At 38.8% G+C, this 22,980-nt stretch overlaps 1 protein-coding gene across 4 annotated transcripts in view; it reads right to left on the minus strand.

Moving 5' to 3' along the window:
• SHANK2 (SH3 and multiple ankyrin repeat domains 2) overlaps positions 1-19,463 on the minus strand; it is a 116,969-nt gene extending 97,506 nt beyond the window's left edge. For 2 of the 4 annotated variants that reach the window (XM_027900496.1, XM_027900494.1), the window contains exons 1-2: positions 18,612-19,088; positions 16,884-17,008 (exon numbers count right to left, since the gene is read on the minus strand). In XM_027900496.1, coding sequence (XP_027756297.1) covers positions 16,884-17,008; positions 18,612-18,786 — 300 coding nt within the window. In that variant the 5' untranslated portion in view covers positions 18,787-19,088. The other 2 variants (XM_027900495.1, XM_027900497.1) reach the window with 2 other exon arrangements.
• Positions 19,464-22,980: the final 3,517 nt, after the last annotated feature.

The raw sequence follows: 22,980 nt of genomic DNA on the forward strand, positions 1-22,980 counted from the left end.
TCTGAGCTACCTGACGTGAAACATGAAGAATTAAATTTACTGCCACTCTTTCTGTCCCCTCCCAGTTCGCAGCCTCAGTCTGACATGTTTGGCATGGATGCATTTTAAGTCAACCATGAAAGAAGGCCACAAATACATTTACTGAACAGAAACCAGAAATAAAATTATAAGTGACCAGCCTTTGTTTTTGTACAAAAAGTTTGAAAATAGATGGGTCTTGGCTGGCTAGCCATTCAAATTTCACACCCACAGCTCACAGTTCAGGTCCCTTAAAATCATAGAGTGGCTGAAGCTGGAATGGATCTCTGGAGGTTTCAACCCCCTGGCTCAAGCAGAGCCATCCAAAGGCAGCTTTTGAATATTCCTAAGGAGGGAGACTTCCCTGACCTGCTGGCAATACTTTGACTAATGCAGAGCACGAAACCATTTGCCTGAGCTCCACTACAGGGGCTCATTCACCTTGGGGTCCACCAGAATCCCCAAGTCCTCTGCAAAGCTGCTTTCCAGCTGCTCAGCCTCCAGCATGTCCTTGTGCCTGGCATGATTCCTTTCCAAGCACACTTCTCTTTGACACAGTCAGCATTGGTATCTACTATTCTTTTAGTCACCCATGGTAAGTTCCAAATGCTTTACTAACTTTGAATTATGTCTGATGAATTTTGTGCAGATTTAATAGGACCAGTCACAGAACACAGACCTGAAAAGCTTCACTTCTTTTCCCTGTGTTTTGAAAACAGTCCGTTTATCTCTCCCCTTTATTTCTTACCCTTTAAGTTGGAGATCATTTTTTCTGCCTACTCAACTCCTGATTTTCAAGCACATTTTTCTGAATGTCCAAATCTAAGCTGAAAGTGTCAAGATAGCGATCTATAAAAGCACTGATTTCTTCCAAACACACGATTTTCCATTACAGAATAACTGAATAATTAAAGGTAGAAAAGGCCTCCAGGGTCATGAAGTCCAACCTTTGACTGAATATCACCACCCCCACTAAACCATATCATGAAGTGCTAAATTTCATATTTTTTAATCACTTTTCCAGCAATTCTAATGGCAATTCATGGCATTAAAATCCTAGCAATTTACAGCATTAACACCAGCTCTCCAGCTATGGAAACCAGCTTCCTAATCCAGTTCTCAGGGTTATTTCTACAACTCTAAGACAGACCAGCAAATGCATTTGTTGTGTTCCATTCCTCTGTCGTCAAGGCAGAGCAACAGACATTGCTGCTGTTTAGAGATTTTCTATGTGAGTTACCCTTGGAACATCACCTGATCATGGTGATTTGTTGCTGTTCATTCTGTCAGCCGGTTATGAGACCTTTCTGTGGTGCCTGTGAAGCCAGACATTGCTCTTCAGGGTAGGTTCATGCTTAAATTGGTCCAACAGTGAACTGTTATCCCTGTGCAGCCAAGAGGCTTTCCAGGTGGCTCTGGATGGTTCTCAGTCACTGAGCCTATGGTTTTTATTTCTTTCCCTTTTCAGCTGGACCCAAAAATTGCCACTTGTGGATGGCAGCACTAAGCTGAGGGGGAAGGTGGAACCCTGCACCTCAGGACAGTAAAGGACCAACAGGCCAGATCACACAACTGACTAAAGGAAAATGCAAAATTGCACTATTGGTCCTGAATTTTCAGTGTGCTGAGGAAGAAGATGTTATCCCAAGCTCCTCCACGGTCTCCACTACGACTAAGAACCCACTGAGGTTTTCATCTATAACATCCTCTTTCAACAGTGCTGCCTATTAAAGGTCTCCAGATCTCCAGGTCTGCTGACCTCTGGCAGACCTTCCTATTTGAGGAGCATTTGAAAGAAAAAAACATCTATTGTCAGATTTTATGCCTTTGGCTAGTTCTTCCTCAGAATCTATTTTCGTGAGCCATACTACAGTTCTAACTCTGCAGGGTTCAAAGTCTTTTCTCCTTTGTTCATATTTGCAATTTTGAACCAAGACTTCTTAATTCTAAATTAGGATGTTTAGAAGCCACTTAACCACGCTGTCTCTTTTGGTGGCTGTACTCCTAATAGATTAAAAAAAAAAAAAAACCAACACAATAAAACAAACAAAAAAAAAGGACAAAAACAAACCAACAAAACCACCAAAACAAAACAACAACACAAAAACAACAGAAAAAAAAAAAAAACAAGAAAGAAAGGGAAAAATGGGCACATAACTTTTGCTCTGAAAGGTGTTTCTAAGGCAGGCCAGCCTATATAGAAGGATGCTAAATTTCCAGTTTCAAAGCAAATACAAACACTTGAACACCTGAAAAGTAATGTTTAACTTAACTCAGAAGGAAGTTTTAATTTTGCAAACCAGATATTACTCTGAAATAGTTTAATTTTTCACCCTTGAGCTTACCATAGCAAGGGTTTGTCTGCCACATGTGGTATTAATCCTTCTCTAGAACCATCAACCTACATAAATTGTATCCAGAAAGAACCCTGGGCATCAAACCATGACAATTTCTGAGAGCTCTCAGGAGCTGACCTATGTCTCTCACCAAACTGATGAGACAGACATTTCTCTGTGAAAACAATTCTATTATTTTCTAGTTTCTTCACCCCCCTTTTGTAGACCAGAGACCACTAACTAGGTCCTCCTAGAACTGATGGCACGGAACAGCCAGGTTTCTTTTCAGACCAAGCAAACCAGTCCCCATTCAGAGAAATTTATCCAAAACACCACTGATGGAATTAGGATATTTTAGTGACAGACTGAGTCACAAATACACGATTCCCAACCGCTCAATTTATTAGGTCATATAACAGTGAAAGAATTTGATCATAACATTATAACACAGCTGCTTTATTTCAGATGTGGAAGGAGTCCAAGTATTTGATAATTATGCTGCTTCAATTAGAGAGCTGCTGAAGTGGTATTGTTTGCTCCCAGGCAGGAAGCCCAGGAAGCTCATTAACAACCCTGAGGATGGGAAGGTCTGCTGGGCTGACACGCACCAGGCCATGGCAGGCGGCAGCAAGTCAACAACATGGCCCTTCCTCTGCTACACTGAACTCACCCAACAGCAGCTAAGGATAAAATCTACATCTTCAAGAAGGGGGGAAGGAAGGCACAAGAGGAGGAAGGCTGTTGGATGTAATAATGGGGCACTTATCTAAGCAGAGAAGAGCAACAAAGTTGTCTGGACCTATGCAGAGATCTCAGATAATCCTAGAATCACAGAATGGTTTGGGTTAGCAGGGACCTTAAGGACCATCTAGTTCCAGCCCCCCTGCAATAGGTGAGGGCACTCTGCACTGGACCAGGTGGAATCTCTGATAAAGATTCTCATAAATGTGACAAAGCTGATTAGCAGATCAGCAGTGTTAGTAAAATAAACATTTGCGGTCTTTGGTTTATTTCCCTGGAAATTCAACCCCATGTGCTTTTTTCCCCCCCCGTGTTGATTTCCCTGTATTAGAAAAGAACAGTTTATTCATCCATTATCTGCTCTGCCTTTAACAAAATACAGTTGTCTTATCCCCAAGGCAGTGGTGTGCTGTCAATAGTTTAATAAAGTTAATATACTCATAACTTAACCATCCCCAGCCACCAGCCCTCAGTATAGGATTAGTGTCCTCTGATGATCTGGAAATCACCCCATGCAGAAGTTGGGAAGCGTTAGCTTTTGGCTCAGCCAAGAAAAAGCCTTACACTGTTGTATTATATTGCTACTGCAAACCTTTCACTTGTAGAAGACAGACAGGGCTGGAGAAAGGTTGTCAGCATTAACCACTGTGGTTGCCATTCATGTTTGACCTTGGGAGGGAAGCAGAACAGGGGAAAACAAAGAATCACACATTATCTCTTCAAACTGCTGGGAAAAAATGTCAGAAGGAGAATCATATAATCTTCCTTTTTTACCCTCTCATCTCCTGAGAAAGTTTATCCACATCCATGTCTGTATTTAGGCTTCCTAACATTCCATCACTGATACATTTTGAGGGGCACAGAGGAGGAGAAAGGGTGAGCAGGGGAGGCTCTGCTCCACAAAATCCTAATCATGGCTGCCTAAGACACAAAAGGGTTAATATTATTATTCCCCATCACTTGCATTAGTCAGAAAACTCCAGGCAGGCTGCCAGAGCTGCCATAAAACATGAACAGCCTGAAGAGATGGATACATATGGTGGCTGAGGCAGCTCCATCCAGCTCATCTACCACTGGTATTAGTAATGCTGAAGGAAAAGGGATCTATCTGGAACACATCTCTGGGAACCCTGAATGCCTGGAAAAGGTGACAGCACTGCCAGGGAGCTGGAATATGATTTTTCAATGCCTCTGAGTACTACTGGGTTCTGAAGGTAATTTTAGGGATGAGCTAAGTGCATCGGTTTGGATATCTCTGCTTGAAGCACAGGGTTACCCTTACAGTAACTGATAGAGGAGTGAGACAGTAAATGTGGCGTTAACATGGATAGGACATGGGAGGATATAAGGAGTGTGGAACCTACAGATAACAATCAATGAAATACAATCAAAAATCCTTCAAAAGTGAGGACTTTAGAAAACCAAAATTATTTTTGAAAGCCTGGTCAGGATTCCCAGATGTTAGGTAGTGCTGGATTTATGCTGTTTTCCACATACAAACAATATGTTACAAGCCTTACTCACGTATTTTACTGTTGATGATCTCTGAATGATTCAGTGCCTTGATACAAAGCCATAAATCTGACAGCTTTCAAATGTTTAATTTTTCAAAACATGTCCTGCCATTGACTTCCCACTAGTATTTATGTGGAAACACGTGGACTGGATTTATCCAGCTCAACTTACATGCCTGCCCTAAGTGTCTCCTGAGCACTTGTATCCCCAGCCTGGGACAACCAGACCCGACTCAGCTGTGGTTTGGAGTCATTAAGAAAGAAATCATATCTACAAAGTCATAATTTTAACTTCTGAATTAAAAATTACTATTTCATTTTGACTTTGATAGTCTTTAGTCCTTCTTTAAGTAAGTTGGTATGCATTTTCTACGTTGTTAAGCAGGTTTAGTAAACACCACACTTTAAATTAGCTTCCCTAATTCTATGTCTAAGTATAACCTTCTTCCTTCAACCAGCCCTAATAACCTAACATCCCAACAGAGCCATTCAGTAAAGCTGGTAACTTGCAAATACAAAGCTGATCCTCAGATTGATATCTTGAAGCTTTATTCTGCATCACAAAATACCTCACAGTCTGTTAAACCACTGGATCAAAATGTCTCAGTACATCGACAGAAAAAAACCAAATTGTAATCACTTTTTTCCAGTTTTTTGTTTTCTCTCCATCTCTTTCAACTTTTGGGATTACATTTATAAGGGGGTTTTTCTTCCTGATTTTTTTTTTCCTCATTAGCAAAAGACTGACAAAAGAAAAGTATGAAACGCTCCAAGTTTAACTTACCAAAGATGAGTAGAGGGCAGTAAGACATCACTGTAAACCTTGTAAATACAGATTATATATATTGAAAGCCTCCAATAAAATCACACCCTTCTTGTGTTAGAAACAGACAGGGCTTGCAGAGAGCAGGAGGATCCTTTGGGATTTGTTTATTGAGCCTACCTTAAGTTTGCATAAATACATAAAACACTCAAGTCTGTGGGTGGTGTAGACTAAAATCCCATTTTATGTTTAAGGTATGAAAGAGCAGACAGGCAGGAACTTTCCCATAACTACAGAGAGAGCTGGGATTTGAAGGTGGCTCCTCCAAGCTCCAGCTGCAGGAGAGCACAGTGGGACAGCACTTCATAAAATCAGGTGTGAGACAAGATAAACCTTCAAAGCATCTCACTCTGTTTGCAACAAGCAGAAAACCATACGCAGTCTTTCTACGATTACAGAGCAAACTCTGTTGTGAGGCAGCTCTCTGTATGCACAGGAGAGACCAGGAACCAAAACAGATCAAAACTAATTAAAATAATAATTCAAAAGAGACACTTCTTCCAAAGATACCGTTGCAGAACAATAACTAAGTTGCTGGGCAGACAGGGCGTGTTTTATTAAGGCAGTGTTTCTCTAGTCAGAACCCTCTGCACTGGAAACCAAAATCAGAAGGAGGGGGAAAACAAGTTCCTGATCTATAGGAAATGATGCAATTTAAATAGCAGAAGGGAAAAAAGCCCAAACAAACAAACCAAAGACCAAAAGCAAAAAAAGCAACAAAGTGCTGATATTTTTTCCATGAAGACCTTTTGAGGACAAAAATGCCAGACAAGTGTCAAAGCAAATATGAGGAATTAGCCAATAATACAAATAGACTCAACAAGCCTGCCTGAAAAAATAAAGCTTCCTACTGAGCCACTGCTCGGTGGCAACTCAAAACACCAACAGTTTGGCACCAGGTTTAGCACTGTTTATATTGTATATTGCTCCCTATTGCCAGAGCCCAACAAAACCCAGATTAACTCAAGATAATGATGAGATTTTAATGACATGTTGAGAACCACATATGTTTTCCCTTCCCATACAGAGTTATAACAAAAATGTTAAAAGAGGAGAGGTTTTATTTTCAACTATAATTTTTCTAAGATAATGACAGAAAATATCTCTGGATTTAAAAATAGTGAAAAAAACATGAATATGTGAAGCACAAGTATTAATTAGAAGCACAAGTAAGAATTAGAAGTTTACTATATGGATATTTCTAGTATTTTCCTTTTTGTAGTTTTTTGTACTTTTCTCCAGTGAATAAACAACATTTTCTAAAACATGGATTTGCACAATCCTGTCAGTTTATAAGTTAATGCTTAGAATGGGATCATACATCTCCCAAAAACTTCCATTGTGTCACTGATCTGCTGTTTATTATGAGTAACTGTGTTGAAAACTCTCTGGGTGGATAACTGCCTGGCAGCAGCATTTTCACATAAGATCATCACTAAAAAAAAAATTAGAAATAAATAGCTTTTACATCTTGCTACATCAAAAGGTCCTTAGAAAAAAAATATGTAAATTGGATTAATGACATTCATTTGTACATTAAAAGCAGCAAAACAGAGGATAGAAAACTACTTGAAATATCAAATGTTTTTTAATATTCAGAGAGTCAAACTGAAGCTTCTCTACTAATTTAGCAATTAGATATGGGTTAGTATGCAAATGAATGAGGAATTTAATTTACTAAAATTTCCTCTGTAATGCCAGGAAGGTGACAATATTCCTGTCTGAGAAATGTACTCTTGGTGAGTTTTACACCAGTGTCACATATAATGGCATTCACATTTTAATGTTCCAAACACTTCCTGTTAAACACAAGAATTTATCATCTAAACCCTGCAGAGATGGAAAAACCTGTCCACAAACCATTCTATTCCAGTGACAAACATTAGCATTAATAGCACTAAAACATTCAGCACATGAATAGATCCTATCTATACAAAATCAATCTAACTTTTGGTTTGCATCATTTGCACCAGACAGGACTAAGTCATGTTTCTTTAACTTCAGAGATGCCAAAGAGAAGCATAATTTTTCAAAACTGAGGTTCTCACACCTGTTCAGGTGGAACAAGACTCATCTAGAAAAAATCACCTCAAGATAAACCTTCAGGAGACCCAACAGGACAAGTCCAAGCACCCAGTTCTGGGCCCACATTGTAAGAAAAACGCAAGAGGACTGAACTCTGAACAGCACTTCTGAAAAGGTTTGCATGGAATACAGAGAAGAAACAGAAAAACTGCAGAAAAATGAGGAAGAACTGTAGAAAATGAGAAAAAGATGAAAAAAAAAAATTGGGAATAAATATCCCTAGTCTAATGAGTCTTGGATAACAGGTGCCGACATAATTTCCAGCTCTGAAGAAAAACACTTCTGTACACTTGTTTTCTATTAAAGATATCAAAACTATTCTAAAAATGCACAGGGAATAATGGGAACCAAATAGCAAAACACATCTCCAATTCAGTTCCCAATCTATATGCTTTTTTCCAAGCCAGTTCCATAACAGCTATAGTCAATAAAGCATATTTAGGTACAAAAATAACAAGAAACTTCAAGAAAATGATTATAATAAATGCTTTGCTGGTCATTTAAAAAGAGCTTTCTCTTTAATTTAGCAGTGAAAGTGAGTCATAATCGTCCTCAGTGTAAATAAATACACCAAATGCAGTTAACAACTTACAAGTCTGTCAACAATGACTATTGCCCCTCACAAATCTATCTAGCACTGAAAATCCAAGCTACAGGTTGAGTACATTTTAAAAAATTGTTTGAAGAACAATTCTGAAAGAAAAAATGGCAATAAAAATATCAGGGAAGTTCATATTGTGAAATAAAAAAGGATTATTGGACTTTGCTGCTTATATTTCTTTGAAATAAAATACAACATCGTTAAGGCAGTCCTTTGGTATCTGACTCATACATTCAGCTTTGGTGAGTACAAAGCCAGAGCTCTGCACATTTCCTCACCTGTTTTAGCAAGGTTACAACTGTAAATGAACTCTTCCATGACTTTTTTCTATGTACTCACACACTTTTAGATTTTTCTCTTCATAAGCAAATAAAGACACATTACCTACTTTTATCCTATCACCCTATTTACCTAATCTTGAAAAATTCCATTAAATCTTCCACGTATTACTGGGCCAATTTTCAGTGCTCTGATCAGCAAACCCTTCAAAGACCTTGAAGTCCAACCCCATCCAGACCCCCAAACAGAAAAGGTGTCCCTTGCCATGGAGACCACACAGGATTCCTGTTTTGAAAACTGACACGCAGAACTCTCCCCAAGAACAAATAGTGTTGTGACAAGTGAAAACTCTGTACCATGAGATGAGGAGAACTAGAAACCCAGCTCCTCGAGCTGCTGCCAGAATGTACGAAGCAAAATAGCCACAAAGGATTTCTGTTCTCCATGTTAACATCCAAGAGTCTCTGCAAAGATTCATATCAGTGTCCTGTTAGGATATAAAATGTTATTTCTGATCTACTGATTTGAACTATATTTCAATTTGCTTATTAGATAAATTGGATGAGTCCAGTAACAAGCCACAGGAAACGCTTCGCAGAGAAACAAAACAAGGCGGGGATTTCTTGGAAAGTCTTCCATGACCGTCTCCCTCACCTCCTGCACAGTTGCACAACAAGTTTTGGAGAAGCACAGCAAGTCTGGGTGGGATGATCACCCATTTATTGGGATCAGCCTCCAACACTGAACATTCCCATGGAACACCATCAGCAAGATTTTCATGACATCATTTGCCAAACTATATTGCCTTGTATGTGCATGTCTGGATCACTTCTATTTTCTGTACTATCCAGAAAGTGTAAGGTCCCAGATTAAACTGAGAGGCAGGGCAGAAGTTTGTGATTTTTTCTTATACCTACAGTCAGACAAGGAGGAGAAAAGAAACAGGGAAGAAAGCCTTCTCTCGCTTTTTAAAGTAATTAATGGATTAAATCCGAACTCACTCTTCTATAGAGGACACATGCTGGAAACTAAATACAAAAGAAATAATCAAAGGAATGCAGAGCTTCTGCGAGATCAGATCCAAAAGTTCAGAATTTCTTCAAGTCAAGTGTTTCTGCAGCTCCTATCACCCACACAAAAGCAGTGGGGAGCCTGTTCTGTGTACTAACACAGAGTGATTTATCTAACCCCTCTGAAACACTGAAAAGAGCTTATGAATCTAATTCCACAGAATAGGTTAAAGGATTATGATTTTCAGGAAAACTTGTGAAGTAAACTAAATTACTACGCTACGTGTCAAGTTATAGAGTCTTCATTTTCTTTTCCATATTGGGAGATGACAGCAAATACATATTTGAGAGAAGCTATTTCTTCAGAAAACCTGAAATTTTGGGTGGGGAGGAACAGGTAGGAAGAGAGGGGAAGTTTACTGCTATCAAGTATATGATAATCAGATGTTAATCCTCTTCCTTCTAACCTCTGCACAGACCTGGGGTTCATGAAATACAACCAGCAGGTGAATTGAGCATTTCAGCATCACACAACTTGATTGCCAGTCTCAGAATAAGAGAAAGAAAACTGTCAATATAAATAAATAAATAAATAGATAAATAAATAAATAAACCATAATATATCTCATTGTAAGATTTCTCCTGCTTGTAAGATGCTTGCACCTTCTCAAAAAAGGGGCAAAAAAGAAAAATGCCACGTTTATAGATCAGTTCTGCTGCAGCCCATAACAACAGGAATTTGCCACCTCACTCTCCACCATTTAAAACAATTCATCTGCTTTCCTTCACCTCCAATGTTGCAATTAAAAGACACTGCATTTTCTCCCCTAAAATACCAGGCACAAGCACTGTTTTTCATATAACTCCATTCCAGTAACCAGGTTTCCATAGTATCAAGAGGCTAAAAAAAGCTAACGGGCTTCAGAGAAATTAATTTTAATATAATGTCTCCTGGTAATCGGCAAACCATACTGCAAAAGGGCAGTTATTTATTTGGGCTGTTAGTTTTAATACCTAATCCCAACACCTAAGTGCTAAAAATTGAAGAGATGGATTATTCTTGTATTACTTGAACAGAGGACAGAGATTTCTGCACGAGGGAAGATCATCCATGGCTGTGCTTTCTGTGAAACACTGGATGGCCAGGATGGCTGGATGCCACTGCGTGGCTTCTAGGTGGCCAAGAGCTGCCTATTTACACTAAGCAGCTCATCCAAATATAAGCTTTTGTATATCTTCAGACAAATTTGCTATTTTTGGAGGGGTTTGTAGTAGGAAGTCAGGGAAATAGTGGTTTTCATAATCACTACGAGTCAGAAAGCTCCCTCTGGATAGCTCCACACTCCACACACAGTCCCAGGAGCTTTGGCAGAATCCCTCAGAATAGAAATGCTAGGAAATTCCCTCAAAATTCAGTGGTATTTAGGTCCAAATGCCTAAAAACAGAGAACTGAATGGACACAGCTAATTCTGACTGTTGCTGTCATTATCAACATAATTCCTTCAAAATCCTCCTCTCAATGAAGCATAAAAATCAGTTCTCAGTTTCAGTTACTTGTTAAATTTCTGGGAATCAGATAAATATCACTATTTTCTCTTGCACCTTGGGACACAAGCCCAATATACACTTCATAAAGAGTCAAGGCTAAAGGAAAATGATTGCCAGTTTTGCTCACAGCCTGGAAAGCAAAGTGGTTTAGTTTTTGTCTGCTCTTCAGTCTTATTTGAAAGCATATTGTTTGCTTATGCATGAATAACTGAGCTCTTCTAAGAAGCAAATTATTTTTTGTCTACCCATTTCCATCTATGTTGCAAAGGTAACAGTCTTATTAATGTATTCTTAGAATAAAACAGGGTTTGTTCATCCTTTTTATGATTACACTGAGCACCTCTGGAATACCATCACTTCCCACAGGTTAGAGGAGGCATGTAAAGAATAGATAAAAAGAACAATCAAAAATAATGATGTACAGTGTTTTTGTGAAGATCTAAAGGCCCAACAATTTCATTCAGCTGCCACCATCCACTAAAAACATAAATTAGGAAAAACAAACAAACCCAAACCTTTACTCACTGAGTTTAAGTGGAAAGAAACAAAAAGAAAGCAAAATACTTCTCCATCAAGGGAAAAATTAATCCACTTGGTTAGACTGTGCAGCTACATCAAACTTATCAGCACTTGTACTACAGCTGCTCTTTTTCCAAGACCCCACTGTCCCAACTCTCCAATACATCTACAATTACACTTACGTAGAAGAATTCCAAAACCAAAACAGGAAGAGAGTTTTCTTTGGACTCTGACATTTGAAGAAGTGTCAGGGGTTTGCTTGTGCTTAATAAACATCATTTACAGATGATACCAAGAGGATGAGGAGTAACTGGTTAACAGAAATAAGCTTTTTCCTCTAATGGTTGGTTCAATCAAACTATGTGTCAATTAAATAGACAGATTTAAAAATAATGGTGGCCAGAATAGGATAGTTGTGTATATAATTTATATAAAATCCTAGAATGGTTTGGGTTGGAAGGTACCTTAAAGACCATCCAGTTCCAACCCCACTATGGGCAGGGACTCATAGATATATAGATATATATAGATATATAGATATATATATGTATGCACTCAAGCACTGCAGTGCTCCTGCAGCCTTGGCAAATGCCTCCTCATTAAAAAGATGCAAGAATCCTGTTTGTAGAGCTGAACCCAAACCTGCACTAGATGCTGTCTAGGAACAGAACAGCTCCCTGCCTGGCTGTTCTCCTGCCAAAGGGGAGGCTCTGCAGCCAAGCAGCCAAATTGGCACCAAAAATGCCTAATGCAGGACAGGACCTCACTCTTCTTGCCCACCAAAAGGCCTGAGTGTGAGAGGCAAACACAGCACATGAATTTGTGAGAATAATGTTGGGTTTGCTCCATTCCTCCTACACACAAGACTAGGGAGGCTCTTCCTAAATTCTGCATGGAGCTGGATCCACACTGCCAGGAGGGGACGGGCAAACTTTGGCAATGGGATAATCCCTCTTCCTAAAAGGACACCAATGAAGCCTCCCTTTATTTCCAAGAGAGAAAAAAATTCGTGGTCCCCATGAGGCTGAGAAAAGAAATAATTTAGATTTCTATCTGGTGGTAGAAGCCAGCAAAGTTCACACTAGAAATAAGAGAAAACTCAGCCACTGGGTAATCAGTGAAGATTACTGAGGATGGGAAGGTTTCTCTAGGTTGCTAAAAGGATTTAAATCAGAAACACATTCACCCAGCCACTGAATACCAATGTAAGGCATAACAATGCTATGCTTGCCAAAAATATTCATAATTACTGTAGTCTAAGTTGCAACAATAAAGTTAAAAGTTTGGTTTCCAGATCAGATTTGAAGTTTGCATAAAGAGCTGGAATAAAACAACACACGACCTACTGCTAAATATTAATCTAAAGTTACTTGTGGGTGTAAATTGTTAAAATATTTCAGATATTTTAAATGTCTTTTTTTTACATATAGTCAGAGGATAAATACCTTTAATATAATAATAAAATAATGCTGTCTGAAATAAAATGTCTATTTTTCACCTATCACTACTTGAAGAAAAGTTTATATTACTAAATTGTATAAGCTCTTGAGGTTAGAAAAACACATGCAATTATATTACAGACCACTTTGCATGTTTTACTATAAGTACCAACTGAAGAGTTCTGCAGTAAAATGATGAAATTTCTTCTATTACCATCTCTGGTTTTGCTCTTCAAATTAAACCTTGAATTTTGTCGTTTGCTTTCTTAAATAAATAATTCACCAGTTTTGTCTTGTTTACATTTTAACTGGAATGTAAACAAGCAGCTATGCTATTCCAAAGACAATAACATTTCCATTTATCTGGAAAAATAAGAGATTTTATGGCACAGTAATGCAAACTTCAATGCCTCATTTAGAGAACAAAAGCATTATTCTGGTAAAATATTGCAGAATTAACGGTGCTTTCTGAGTGTTGATATTACAACATTATTGTTTGCATGAGATATGCTCATGAAATAAAAACACATATCAAATCATGCAACACCTGCAAAACAAGCTGCACACTCACGAGTACCACAATAGCAAACAGTTAATAATCCTCTGGGTTTTCATTTAGAAAGACAGTCTCCATACCACCACACTAAAAAACGCCAAAAAAGCTAATCTGGAGTTGAAATAGGTCTTCCAGTTTAATGGCTTTCTTTATTCAAAGAGGGTTAGACTTGTGTATGTTAGCAAATCAGATCCCCAAAGAAAACACACCCTCAACTTAAAGAATTCCTGAAGTCATGTTTCAAGTCAGAACTCTCTGAACATTTACAAACCTGAACAGGTTCAAGTGTAGAAATCCAGTCACTGATGAATTATCAATGACTTACAAAGGCTTTGGAATTCACGATAGTTGTTGGTTTTTAAATCCCTTTCTAATGGAAACTGCAATTATTAAGTTGAATAGCACTTGCTCTAATATGCTGCTTTACTTTTATTTGTCTTTTTAATTTGGCAGACATCAAGATTCAAGAAAACATCAACTAAAATAGCGAAAAATAACAAATAGGCTTATAACAACCAAATCACAACCATCCTCCTTTTCTGATTGCTTACCAAAGCTAAGAAAAAAGTCCCATGGATTGGCACCCATTGAATTGCTCATGAAAATCCATGACAGTTGTCTCTAGCTTACTCTTTCAGCTCTAAAACTAGTCGTGCACTTTTCCAGTACATTTGATTTGTGCTCATCCAGGAAAGCCACTACACACGTCAAAATTTTTATCACAAAATCATGACTAGGTTTTGAGGAAAGAGAAAAAACATATCCAGTCAGAAATTTCCATGGAGACTCTGTGAACACTGTTTCCAAAGGCATGTGCAACATTAAAGTCTGACATCTCATGCTAAAACTAATTGTACAGGTTGAACAGGTCAGTATTAAAGTATTTAATATAGAAAAACTGACAACTTGATAAAACCTCAGTCATAGGGTATCATTCCAGCCCTGTTGCAGCTAATACTAATCCATTTACCTTTTCTTCCTTTTCTGTATAGATCTTTTATTTGTTCTGCTCGACATGCATCAACTCCAACACTGAATTATCACTATGCTTCGTAGCTGATTTTGAAGTTTTACCCCCTTCAGAAGTTTCCAGACCAGAACTGCACATGAAGAAACGATGCCTTGCCTTCTCCCACCCTTCTGATGTCTCCTGCTTCCAAAGAAAAGATCTAGCTTCCTGTCAAACCTGCCTTTCTAGAGTGAGCCTACTCTTATCTCCATGACTGCAAGCCACTGACCCTCCTCAAGAAGCAGTGAAACATCTGCTCTCCCTCCCACTGTGCCCCTGCCAAAGTGGACTCTCCCTTCTCTAAAGCCTGTCACTTGCTGCAAGTGTTATAAATGGGACTAATTAGGATCCTAGTTGCCCATTAACTCTTTTATTATCCATGTGACATTTATGATGAATGCATTACGTTACTTACAAATGGTCGAGGTGGCACTTACACATAGCAGCATAAACTTTAGAGTCAGGGGAGAAATCATTCAGCACTAAGACAGGCTAACTGCACCATGTAAATCGAAATCCTCTGGGTTCAACACAAGAAATAAAGGAGTCTGGCATTCCTACAAGTGCAGGTGGACCAGTCACTTCTATTTCAGCAGCAAGATCTTTTGCATCACTGTAAATACCTTCAAAGATGGCTTTCTCTCGTGGCCAGTACTGAGCGCTGCACGTTGTTCATATAAAGAGGAAAAATCCCTGCCTTTCTCCAACACAAAAGTCTTCAGCAACAGCAAAGTTGTAATTTCTCGAGATTAGCATTTCCTCACAATTAAGTTGCAAAATTCAGAAGGGAATAACCCCGATGAACATAAATTACACAAAATGGATTTGATTTGCATGTAATAATGGCTTCTTCCGGAATTAATTACAGATATGCTGGAGTATGGCTTAACGTTCTGATTCAGCAATGGATCTGCATGTTTAACTGCTCTTCTATGCTACGGCTAGGAGTAAATTGTCTAGACAATTAATTATCATTCTTCCCTCATTTGCCAAAAAAACCCAGTAAAGCTTTGTACAGAACGAGTTCTTGCATCCCTTCAGAGATCTTTAGAAAATCCATAGGCATAGCTGTCATTCTGTAATGCTCTCCATTAAACTGCACATTATTCACCATCAAATCTATCTGTGAAATCTGCCAGTAGAGACTATTCATACTTCCTAAAAGCCTAACAAGAAATCAACTTCTAAAAATAAAGCCCTGTTTAAAAAGCCCCACCTAACACCAATAATGATAGTTTTGAAAGGATCCTCTCCCAGAGAACACAACAGTACAATTTTTAAGCTGGTCTTTAATGGTTTCTTAAATGCTTGTTTTTAAGTAAACAAACAGTAAGGGAAATGTACTTTGAAGGCAGAGATAAAAAAGCACATCTATTTACTTTAGAAGCCTGCAAAGCCTGTTCTTCCATTGCTCCACTGCGAAGAAGTGGTGCAACTATTTAAATTCAATCACCATGGGATTTCAAGGCACACAACAGAAAAAAAGCTGCATATTATACCCTCTCCCCAATGGAAAGAGCGGCTCTGCAGAAGTAAATGTAGCATCAGCAAATACTTTCCCAGTATAGATATGTGATGGAAGGAGGAAGCATAAAATAAATCAATAGATCTTACAGACAAGACTTGATCAATCCATCCCAAAAGATCTATTTTCAGTACCCAATTGAACAGAATCACAGCATCCCTTTGTTGGTCATGAAAAGGTTGTGGGGGGAGGGAGAGGAAGAAAATCCCAAATCATGATTTTACTGCAAACTGCCCAGTAACACTCAAAAGGAGAACCAACTACTTAAACAAAACCTAAAATACTGATCAAAAATCCTCCAAAATATCAAATGTGGAGGTACTGAGGGTATGGATGGAGTATTTAAATATACCCCTTTTTACAAGGTAGTTTATACTGCAATAACATCCACTTTTCTTTTCTGTATTTACAGTGCACTGTTAGAACAATTCAATTTCAAGCCAAAGTAATTTGCTTTATTCTCCATGGTTACTAAACAGCACCAGACCTCAGATATTTCTCATCGCAGAAAAAGTAATTAATTTTGGTTACTTTCTAAAAATACTCAGAAGAGGACTGATAGCCTACAATAAATATTGAAAGTAATCTATATGTCTTAATTCAAAGAATAAACCATCCCAAACATCTCTGAGAGTGTATTCCCAAAGAACAAAAAGAACAAGCAGAAAATTCCCAGCCAAGCCGACCACTGCTCTCTGTAACTGCTTTCCTAAATGCTGCTCGAGGTTTTCAAACAGATCAAGTGAAGCACATTACTGGTGTTAGTCCACAAAACTTCCTGCTCAGAAGCATCACACACTTTTCCCAAAGCCAGCTCTGCAGTGGGAATGTCCCTGCTTCCCAACAGAGCACTGAGAATCAAATGTCAGGATCTCCTACCTCGATCAAAAAGTCTCCAGTTCTCAGGCCAGCTTGCCATGCTACTCCCCCTTCATCCACAGATTCCAAGTACTGCAAAGCAGGAAAGGCTGGAGTTGGGGTGAATTCTTCAATTGGTGTGTCAGCTTTAAAAATAAATACCACATTAAAAAAAGAAAGTTATGGAGTGCTTGCAAATACCACTTGACTACAGGCCTATTATTGGCCATTCAAATTTCGGGTTAAAAAATGGTGGGTGCTGAAAGTAAGAGCATCCCAGAGGAGATCAGGATGTGGGGACAGAGAGAAATCTTTCTGCAATAGCCATCCACAGGTCTTCAATTCAGACTGGAAAATACATGCTTCTTTACTGACTCAACCCGGATCAAAGCTGGATCCTGAGTATTCAGGATATTCAGTATCAGTTCAAGTAACCCTTTTGTGTGCCTGGCAAAATGCTTGAAACTCTGTCAACATCCACCCAGAAATGAATGATGTACTGTAGCCAGAGGAGAGCTCCTGGCCAAACTGAGGGGGGTGAAGGGTGGGGTGGGAAAGGATGACAAAGATCAAACAGAATTATTCCTTCTCCATGTAGATGTGTGTAATAAAAAAGATACCAAAATAAATCCCTTTTTAGGAAAGGAGGCACAGCTGGCCCTGTAACAACCTTCCCTCTCCCTGTGTCACGTACACAGACAAGCAGGAAAGTCCTTGGGTCTTTCACCTGAGGTGCCCTCCCTGCTCCAGAGAAAATCTGGGGAGAATTGCTGGGCTTACCCAGAGGGAGTAACCTCTGCTCAAAGCACAGATACCTCCCACCAGTGCTCAGGGAAAAGGTTGTGCTGTTGCCTTTCCTATTTACAACTCCAAAAATTTTATTTACCTAAGCCTAGAAAAGCTTTTACAACCCTGAAAATCTATGGTGGCTCTGCTTTAGGGGTGGGGAAAACAGGGAGAGCAGAAACCATGTCCCAAGAACGAAGACATGGAATAATTTTCGTGCTCAAGCAAGGCAAGGGAGAACCCATGTAAAATGAGGGGGAGCGAGAGATGGGACATACCATCATATATATATTTTTTAAATACAAAAGGAGCAAAATGCACTGGAAGTTAAAAAGCAGAGCATTAAATAGAATGCCTTTTTTAACTCTTTAAAAAATTGCCATTATTACAGATTTTAGCCTACAGGAAAGTACCATGCAGTTTAACATATGAACAGCTTTAAAAATGAGCACACTACAGGCCATGCAACATACATGCAGCTTCTGAAGATATAAAAAAAAAAAAGATCATATTTTCATACTAAAACTGCACCAATGTCACCTTGCAGAAGATCCACACCTAATTTAAAGAAAATATCACTCTCTTGTCTATTCCTACTCGCAGACCTATTTAAATAGACTGACATATGAAATAAAGAAGCAGGTTTTATAAGGAAAGCAGGTTTCCCACAGTTAGGTAAACTGCATGCCAAAACAGGTTAATGACAAAATATCACATACAGCAGCACAATAAAAATACAAAACTTTCTCCACCCTCCCCAAACGATTATACACTGCTTCTCCTATGTAAAAATGCAAACTGCTTCAGACAGAAGCCACTAAAATCCATCTGAGTAGTACAGCATACAGAGAATCCTGTTGTCTAGCAACCAAGTGCACCAAGAATAATTCCTGCTTATAATCCAAGATGTATAAATTTCTTTATGCCACTGCATATCACACACACATACACAGAAGCACATACCTTTTGCCCCTCTGAGCACAAATCCAAATCCTTCATTGTCTTTTTTCTGCAGGACCACTGCCTTTTCTTCTATTATGCAGTCACTGTAGAGAGAATTCCGAGGATAGCGACCATTATTACATCCCTTCATCACCACTGTAGTAGCTGCTCCTCCAGTGTGCAGGTTCATCATCATCACAGCCCGTTAATCAAATAATATTGCAGTAACCAAGCATGGGAAAAAACAGAACAAATAGCAGCGAGGGGAAGACAAAGATTGAGCTTGATGATAAAAGAGAACATGACAAAGCAACTTAAAAGGAATAAAAAAGGCAGAGAGGGAAAATAAAGAAGAAGAAATCATGCATGGTGGTTTGTGTTCTATATGAATGACTGGATGAACATGTGATCATGTAATCTGTGGGCTAGCTAGGACTCTAAAAGGAAAAAAAGTAAGTGAACTGAACGACAGTATCATTAATAAACTCCTCAATCGTGGATGTACCAGATGCATCTTCTAGTGAAGCCAAAATGAAACCAACCAGAAGAAAAATGAGGCAGCATTTTAAATTTAAAGATAATAAATTATGATTTTCTATTAGCTAACTAAAAGGCACAAATATATTCTGAAAGCTATGCCTTGCATCAAAAGCCCTTTTTCAATCCTATTGAATGTTGCATGCTGCAAGAATCCCACATGATCATCTGACAGCCTACAATGCTAACAACGTGCAGCTGCCTTGGCGTCATCAGGCACAAATTTCCACAGCATCAAGAATCTGCATAATCGAAATAGTAACAAGGCATGCACAAGCAGGAAAAACACATTTCTAAGGAATATTTCCTGTCCTCTGATAAACAATTAATATCATAAAACAAGGAGATGGTGTAAAGGACTATTTATGTAAGCAGCGTTCCCTTAAAGAGAAAGTAGCCTTAGGAATCTTGCTGTCATTGGCTGAGATAAAAGCAGATGGTAGATGAAGAAAATGCATAAAATACACATTAAAACGGGACCTTTCAGATACAGCAAATGATCTGTAAAAGCCCTACATTGTTTAGTACCTTTCATTAAACTAGGTTACTAAAAACAATCTCCAAGCAAAAAAGGCAGGAAAAAAAAATTTGAAAGCTCTTTTAGGTATAAAATCATTGCACAGCACAAGTTGCATGCCATTTTTAGCAATAAAGGCAGTGTCAGGGCTTAAGTGCATAAATTGCTGCTCTAAAATACCAACAGGACTATTTCAGGTACAAAGAAGTATGAGCAAGTTTTCTTTTAATTTTTTACCACCCAACTCCTGCTACCACTGGTCTCATACAGAATCCAGTGTCTAAAGCAGATCATGAAAGAAGAGCCCAGAGCTGCTTCAGAGCCATTAATAACCCCATAGGGGAGGAGGAAACTAGATAACGAAAAATTGGTGTGACCTTTTTATTTACTGCTCTGAACAAAGAGAAGGATGATGATATCAAGACACCAATGGACAGCCTCCAAACTCCAGATTTTTCATGTGTCACAGACTTGCTTTGCTGACTTTCCAACTCCGAGGGATGAAACCTCACATTACTGCTAAGGCAGTGATGTAAGTATGCCTTCCAAATCACAGAACAGTTAACACCACATAAGAATTAAAACTACCATCTCCCGTGAGCAAGAGATGATCTCCATAAGTACCACCAGCTCTTTCACACTGTCTCTCAATTTACTATTATTTACTGTATCATTCAGACATTATCTTTTCTAACAATTAACACTCCTGCTATGGAAAGGATATAACAAGAAAATGCCTGTTTATTGAGGAAGCCAAACACACTCCTGTTCAGGGATATCAGGGTGGGATGGAACATGCAACTCTCAAAGCCCATAGTGGAGCACCAGAGCTCTTCATCACCATCCTGATGTTATAAAAGCTCACAGATCCTGCTGCTGTATTGGCTTATTTCCTTCATTCCACCACTCCCATTTTCCAGGTGGGGCTCTGTCCTCATCCACTGAAGAGCCAAGCCTTTTTCTCAATAAAACCATTTCCTTCAAGTTTCCTTGTAACCAGCCAATGGCTTAACAGAGGCTGGAAGGCAGGTGAGAACCTGATCACAGCAAGGCTTTGGTTCAAAGAACACCTCTCCCCTACCCAAGTCCCACTCTCCTCCCAGTTCATTAGGATACAGAATTTGAAGTTTATCAGTGCAGTGCCTCTGCAAACCTTGCTCTGATTCTTTCATCTCTGTTGACAAAGCCAAACAAAACCATAATATCATTCCTTAAAAAGCTGAAGGTTGAAGTTAGAAAAACAGTGCTCAGAAAACTCGGGATCAGTTTCCCTGATCAACATAAGGCATCTACAACTAAAAAAATAGGCACCTTAAGGTCCTTCCACACTTGGCAAATGAAATAAATGGGTATGTTCAAGTAATATTCAGATTAAAGTATAAAAAATACATAGGATTTTCTTTTCATGAACAGCACAGTTATTGCATAAACTACCCAGTTTTATACTTCAATTTTGATATATAAAGTGAGAATACTAAACTGCCAACATTTTACAAAGTTTTGAGTTTTACATCCAATGGGGAGGGAAGAGGGAAGGGAAGAAGCAGCACAATGGGATTCTTGGTAAGAAAACACACAAACTGATCTCTATTATTTGACAAATATACCTTACTAATATAGGGTATCAGTCACGTTCTATGTAATGAAAACAACATCACAACCTGTAAAGTAAAAACATAGGTCTGAAAAAACGAGATGTGTAGGCATTTTTCCTTATTTATGTACTAGGAGAAGTGGACCTGCAATAATCTCATGGCATGAGCAGTTAAAACTTGTTAAAGCAAAAAAAGAAAGCAAACTGATTCTCCACACACCCTCAGTGCTGCAGAGTGAAGAACCAGCAGCAGAAAAAGGGATGGAAAACCAACAAGCACATAAAAGTAACTGAGCTTGCAACCTCCACACCCCTTCTCCCAGCAAACTCACTCTGAATTCCCAAGGGGAGGGGGCAGAAGATGGGGAAAGTTTAACCCCTGGCTGTTTGCAATGTGCTTTTTGTTTTCTTTGCCATGAGGGTTTTATTGTCTCAGAGTCAGGGTGGATCCCTCCACTCGAGGTCTGCTCACAGTCTACCTTGTCTTGGCAGGCAAAGTGGTGCCAAATGTGAAAAGTAGGTCAAAATTTCTCACCATGAGCCTTCTTGGCAGCAGTTCTTTGATCAGGAAGGTGTTGTAAATACTTAGCAGCAGAATTCAAACAAGGTAGAGCTACCAGTGACACATGAAGGTGATATTACATTACTAGCCTGTTCAGAGGGCTGAGCTCAAGCAAGAAGGGGCATCTCTTCCCAGATGCTTTCAGGGCTCTGCACAGCTCTACATGGGGCTAAACAGTCCCTGCTGCCTGGGATATGCCAAATTTGAACAGGTAAAATCCTTAAGGTCCATTTCTGTCCCATCTCAAACCAAAATTAAACAGCCTCCATTTCAGAGACAAGTTCTCAGAATATTACCAGTTCCACATTATGGAAATAAAATGAGTAATTTTAAAATCAATAGCTCATTACTTAAATAGGGCATGCACTACTTTGACTTGGGGCTGTGTAAGACCAAGATTCACTGCATACAAAGTTAAATGCAAAAGATATCCTACCGAGTGCAGAATATTTCTGCATGAAGCATAATCATAAAAGCGTCAGGCCAGAAAAACCCAGTCAATCTAAACCTTTGCTTCATTCAAACAGTCCAGTAAATACTAGAAAATGTACTTGTTCATCAGTTCACGTAGCTTCCTTACCAATTTAAGAATTGTGCAGAGCTGTTACTATTTCCATAATTTTACACTCTTGCCAATGGAGAAAGGGAAATACAGAGATTTACCCATGGTCAGATATGTGAGTTTTGAACTCAGCACTGTTACATTCAACATAACAACCATCATTTGTGCAGCCTTTTCAAAACAGCAAGGATTTCTGCTGAGAGCCCATTAGAATAATATTTGAGGAAGGAAGTAGAAATGTCAAGTCCTTCACAAAGATCTGCATGAAGAAAATAAAAATTGAAGCACAGGTTCCTGACGGAGGCAAACCCATGAAAAAGCTTCCCTTTTCTCATCTACAATAACTACACCCTCTCCTAAAGCATGACTTATTGCACAAGTTAAAATACTAAATTACAGATATGGAAACTACCAGGACCACAGGATGTGTTTAAGCAAGTTTGTATCAAGTATATCATTGCTGATTTCAATCTGAAAAACAGCACGTAGAGTACACTCCACTGAAAATTATCATCATTATCTGGAAACAAAAGTGCTATATGGGATATCGTCAATCTCTCCCTAAGGCAGAGAAAAAAATGAATTTAAATAGGGATTATTTTCCCAATTCTCAGCAAT

Source organism: Empidonax traillii, unplaced genomic scaffold (genome assembly GCF_003031625.1).
Source record: "Empidonax traillii isolate 1590-97213 ecotype Southwest subspecies unplaced genomic scaffold, ASM303162v1 scaffold733:size745334, whole genome shotgun sequence".
NCBI classification, from domain to species: Eukaryota; Metazoa; Chordata; class Aves; order Passeriformes; family Tyrannidae; genus Empidonax; species Empidonax traillii.